Raw genomic sequence first — 4,513 nt, 5'->3', positions numbered from 1 at the left:
AGAGAGAAAGAGAAGGAGAGAGAGAGAGAGAGAGAAGAAGAGAAGGTGCCCGGTGTATTATAGGGGGGTCCTCCGGCAGACTAGGCCTAAGTCAGCCTAACTAGGGGCTGGTACAGGGCAAGCCTGAGCCAGCCCTAACTATAAGCTTTATCAAAGAGGAAAGTCTTAAGTCTAGTCTTAAATGTGGAGACTCCTTCATCATCATCATCATCATCATCATCATCATGTTTTAAAGGTTTCTCCTTAAGTACGACCCTTCCTGTATATTTTCCTCCTTAGCTGAAGGACTTAGGGCCCGTCCCAATACCCCCCTTAGCCCTATCCCTTAGTACTACTGTATAACATTTTTTTATTGCTATTCACGATGTCTAGATTGGAGTTGACAGAAAGCTAGTCAGCTAACTAACGTTACCGTCGTCAGGTTGCTTGTTAGCTAGCTAACTCGCTCGCACTATCTGGTGTCTGTCATCTGTCCTGTTCTGCAAAGTTGTCGGATTTTTCATATTACGATATGATGGTAGCTAGTATAACTATGCTGCTCGTAATGTTAGCTGGTTAGCTAGCTAGCTAGCTAGCTAGCAGAAGTCCCCTGTCGTACGTATCATTTCGTCGTCTGACGTTCATCAAATGAAACATGATGAATACAGCAAACCTGATCGGTAGGATGAACTCAGCCGGAGACTCCATTGTAGATGCCGGTTGGAAATGTAGATGGCTCGCAGCTTCCTGCTTAAAATAATTACGTATGCGTGAACGTAACCGACGCGGTGACGTAGTGAGTGGTGTCCCAATTCCTAGGGAAAGAGTTCAACCCCTACCCCTCGTTGCTTCATTTCGAGGGCCAAGGGGTAGTGGGCAAGGGCTAGGGGGGGTATTGGGATTGGGCCTTACTCTAGAGCAGGTGTGGCCAACCCTGCTCTAGAGTGTTGCACAGAATCCTTTAACAGGTTTCCTTAGCTGAGTGAAAAACATGAAGGCATTTAAAGACATTTTAAAGCCATTCAATTTCACAGTTTCTATGGAGACCATTTGTTTGTTTGCACTTGTGAAACCTTAAGTTGTTTTGTGTCACAGTTTAACTAACTTAAAGTAATTCCTTAGTTGTAAGACTGAGATAGAAGAGAAACGCTTTAATACTTAAGGTAAAAATCTAAGAAAATGAAAAAAGACAACACGCACTCTCAAAAAAGAAGAAAAAAGTCTGGAGGTGCTCGGCCACAGAACAACAGTATACAACAGTCTTCTTGAGGAAGACACCAGTCTGTGTGTTTAATCGCCTGTACCAGTGAGGTATTAAAAGTTTGTAACGAAGGACACCGAGTGTTGCTGGCTTTTTCTTGTTTAAAAATATAAGAAAACCTTAAGGGAGAAGACTAAAGGGTGTTTTGTAAAACTGGCCCTGAGATGTTCCTTAAATATCATTCTGTGTGTGTGTGTGTGTGTGTGTGCGTGCGTGCGTGCGTGCGTGCGTGCGTGCGTGCGTGCGTGCGTGCGTGCGTGCGTGTGTCCAGGTGTGTGGGGTCAGTTCGTGTGTCTCGGGTGTGTGTGTGTCGGTGGTTGGTTGGTAAACTTCCTGCCGTTCCTCCTGATGGAGAAAACTCTCTTCCTGTATCACTACCTGCCCGCCCTCTGCTACCTGCACCTGCTGAGCCCCGCCCTGCTGGAGCACACACACACTCACCTGCTCAGGTATGCACACACACACACACACACACACACACACACACACACAGAGTAAATGAATGTTGATGTAAAATTTGTGTGTGTTTGCAGCAGAGCGACACATCGGCGTGCACTGTGTGTGTGCGTGTCGGCGGTGTTGTTGTCCGTCTTCCTGTCGTATCGAACCTTCTGCCCTCTGACCTATGGCAGCCCAGAGCTGTCGGCCAATCAGCTGCAAGGACTGAAGTGGAGAGACTCCTGGGACATCCTGTACCGCCGCCGGTAGACAGACAGACGGACAGAGAGACAGAGACATGTCTCCGTCAGAGGGACAGGGTGACTGACACTCTGAGTCCTGATCAGTCAGACAGAACTTATTCTCCCACAATGCACTGCACAGAGGACACGGAGGAGGGTGGAGGTGAAACAGACCCAGGAGCTGAGGTTTCATTGTCACAGTTTGACGCATCACTTCCTGTCATTTTGATAGTGGGGATGTGTTTGACTCATGGTCGTGGAGACTGATCAGACGTCCGACTGAAAACTGAACGAACTGAACGTCAAACTTTTCGTTTTCAAACTGGAAAATAAATAAAAAGATGTCGAGTGAATCTCTGTTGTTTTATTTCGATGTGTTCTGATCTGATCTGAGAGCAGCTGATGGCACACCTCATCCTCTGACTGGCTGACGGTCAGCTGACCAGTTTATAAAGCTGAAGAAGCAGAAGAACAATCTGAAGTTACATTTCTGTTTTTATGGTTTGATATATTTCAGGATTTATTCTGTAAACACGTCTGACATGTTCAGATTTATTTATTCGTTAAAACACAGTCAAATCTGTTGAAGCAGATTTTTCTACAAACTCAGTCACAAACTTTTTATTTGTTGATAATAATAATTCATGTTTACAGGATGTTTTTACACAGTAATGTAGAAAATATTCAACCAGCAGAAGATGATATGATCATATTAAATGTTTCTGCATGTTCACAGACAATATGTTTTAAATTCATCTAATAAAGTCTGAGTATGATGGGAAACCAGGAGCCATAATTGGGTGTGAATGCAAATGTTCTACAGATTTGGAATTCTTTATTGCCACATGATTATTATTCTACACGCTTTTTTGTCGCCTAACTACTTCATAATACTTAAACATATTCAAACGCGCAAGTATTAATCTCAGTTAGGACGTGTGCTTCTGTTCAGAATTTTGAAATCATTCATACTTTCCGAAATATTCAACGTTTTGCGGAAATGTTTCCCCATCAAATAAATGGCAGAATGTTCAAACTTCACAGAATTCAAGATTTTTTCAAGCATCTTAAAAACCTATTTCCTCATTCATACTTTCACGTAGAAACTCCAAACTTCAAAATGTTCATTATCTTTCTGACATTCTTACATCCATTCAGCCTTTAAATATCATTCATACTTTTAAACTATTCAGACTTGACAGGACGGTCACGCCTCCCTAATATTGGCTAATTGACAGATCAGCTGATAAAGACCCGTCACAACCACCACCAAGTGAAACTTCTGAGGAAGGCGGAAGTTTCCGCCGAAACATGTCAAGGTGTGTAATATCCTAACATGTCTGACATAAAAGAACAACTAAAGTCATTATCATAAACTAAAGACATAATGAACACCATTGAACTAATGTTGTAATTTGAACGCAATCATTTAAAGCAAGAGAAAATATTTGAAAATAATGTTTTTATTACCACTTGGAATCGAAGTATCAACAAGACTTATTTATTTCAGTTAAAAGCAAGAGAAAATATTTAAGGCCTCAGACTGAGCCCAGTCATTTTAAACAGACAGAAAGATGGCGGAACCACACAGCGGAGCGACCGGAAGTGATACGGTGGGGAAGACAATGAAAAGAGGACACGCGGATGTTAGGTTTGTTTTTTATATTTGTCAGTTTAAACTACAGAATTTGATCATATTAAACTACAGATTGTTTGTTCCGCTCATCGACATTAGAATCAAACTTGTTTTTTTATCAGAAACGTTTAAACCGGAACTACATGCGAACGGAGAAGAAGATGTCCCGCCGCACAGCCTGCTGGGTAATATGTTAAAGACAGCGCTACTTTGATTGGAGCTCCGCGGCGCGTGCAGGCAGAAAGTAAAGACACAATAAAGACACACAGTGAAGACAGAATAAAGATAAACGGAGAGTTTAATGAAGAGACGCAGACACGGAATACGAGACGGAAGCTGCTGAAGGTCAGAAAGTGCCTATTTATTACTGCGTGTGTATGTTAGCTGCTAATGTTAGCATCACAAACTACTGACAGAGTGACGTTACTGCACCGACATCCTCAGTGCTGCTGCAGATACGACTGATACTACAGATACTACTGACACTACAGTTACTCCTAACACTACAGTTACTACTGACACTACAGATACTCCTGACACTACAGTTACCCCTGACACTACAGTTACTACTGACACTACAGTTACTCCTGACACTACAGATACTACTGACACTACAGTTACTCCTGACACTACAGTTACTGTCACTACCGACACTGAGCAGTGTCAGTAGTGTCAGTACTTTCAGTAGCGTCAGCAGTGTCAGTAGTGTCAGTAGTTTCAGTAGTGTCAGCAGTGTCAGCAGTGTCAGTAGTGTCAGTACTTTCAGTAGTGTCAGCAGTGTCAGTACTTTCAGTAGCGTCAGCAGCGTCAGCAGTGTCAGTAGTGTCAGTACTTTCAGTAGTGTCAGCAGTGTCAGTAGTGTCAGTACTTTCAGTAGTGTCAGCAGTGTCAGTACTTTCAGTAGCGTCAGCAGTGTCAGTAGTGTCAGTACTTTCAGTAGTGTCAGCAGTGTCAGTA

The 4,513-nt window shown here is 42.8% G+C and overlaps 3 protein-coding genes across 5 annotated transcripts in view; 2 read left to right on the top strand and 1 right to left on the bottom strand.

Moving 5' to 3' along the window:
• Positions 1-2,269, top strand: part of pomt1 (protein-O-mannosyltransferase 1) — a 10,991-nt gene extending 8,722 nt beyond the window's left edge. The window contains exons 13-14 of one of the 2 annotated variants that reach the window (XM_050051597.1): positions 1,512-1,689; positions 1,777-2,269. In XM_050051597.1, coding sequence (XP_049907554.1) covers positions 1,512-1,689; positions 1,777-1,948 — 350 coding nt within the window. In that variant the 3' untranslated portion in view covers positions 1,949-2,269. Of the gene's footprint in view, positions 1-1,511; positions 1,690-1,773 lie in introns of both variants that reach the window. The other variant, XM_050051596.1, reaches the window with a different exon arrangement.
• Positions 1-4,513, bottom strand: part of LOC126394668 (WD repeat-containing protein 5-like) — a 181,173-nt gene that overhangs the window by 61,094 nt on the left and 115,566 nt on the right. The window lies entirely within an intron of this gene.
• Positions 3,675-4,513, top strand: part of snapc4 (small nuclear RNA activating complex, polypeptide 4) — a 23,186-nt gene continuing 22,347 nt past the window's right edge. Inside the window, exon 1 of one of the 2 annotated variants that reach the window (XM_050051580.1) lies at positions 3,675-3,901. The gene's annotated coding sequence lies outside the window, so the exon portion shown is untranslated. The remainder of the gene's footprint in view (positions 3,902-4,513) is intronic. The other variant, XM_050051579.1, reaches the window with a different exon arrangement.

The sequence above is a fragment of the Epinephelus moara genome, chromosome 8, assembly GCF_006386435.1.
Source record: "Epinephelus moara isolate mb chromosome 8, YSFRI_EMoa_1.0, whole genome shotgun sequence".
NCBI lineage: Eukaryota > Metazoa > Chordata > Actinopteri > Perciformes > Serranidae > Epinephelus > Epinephelus moara.
Note: the sequence above shows the minus strand (reverse complement) of the source record. Positions and strands in the feature narration are given on the sequence as shown.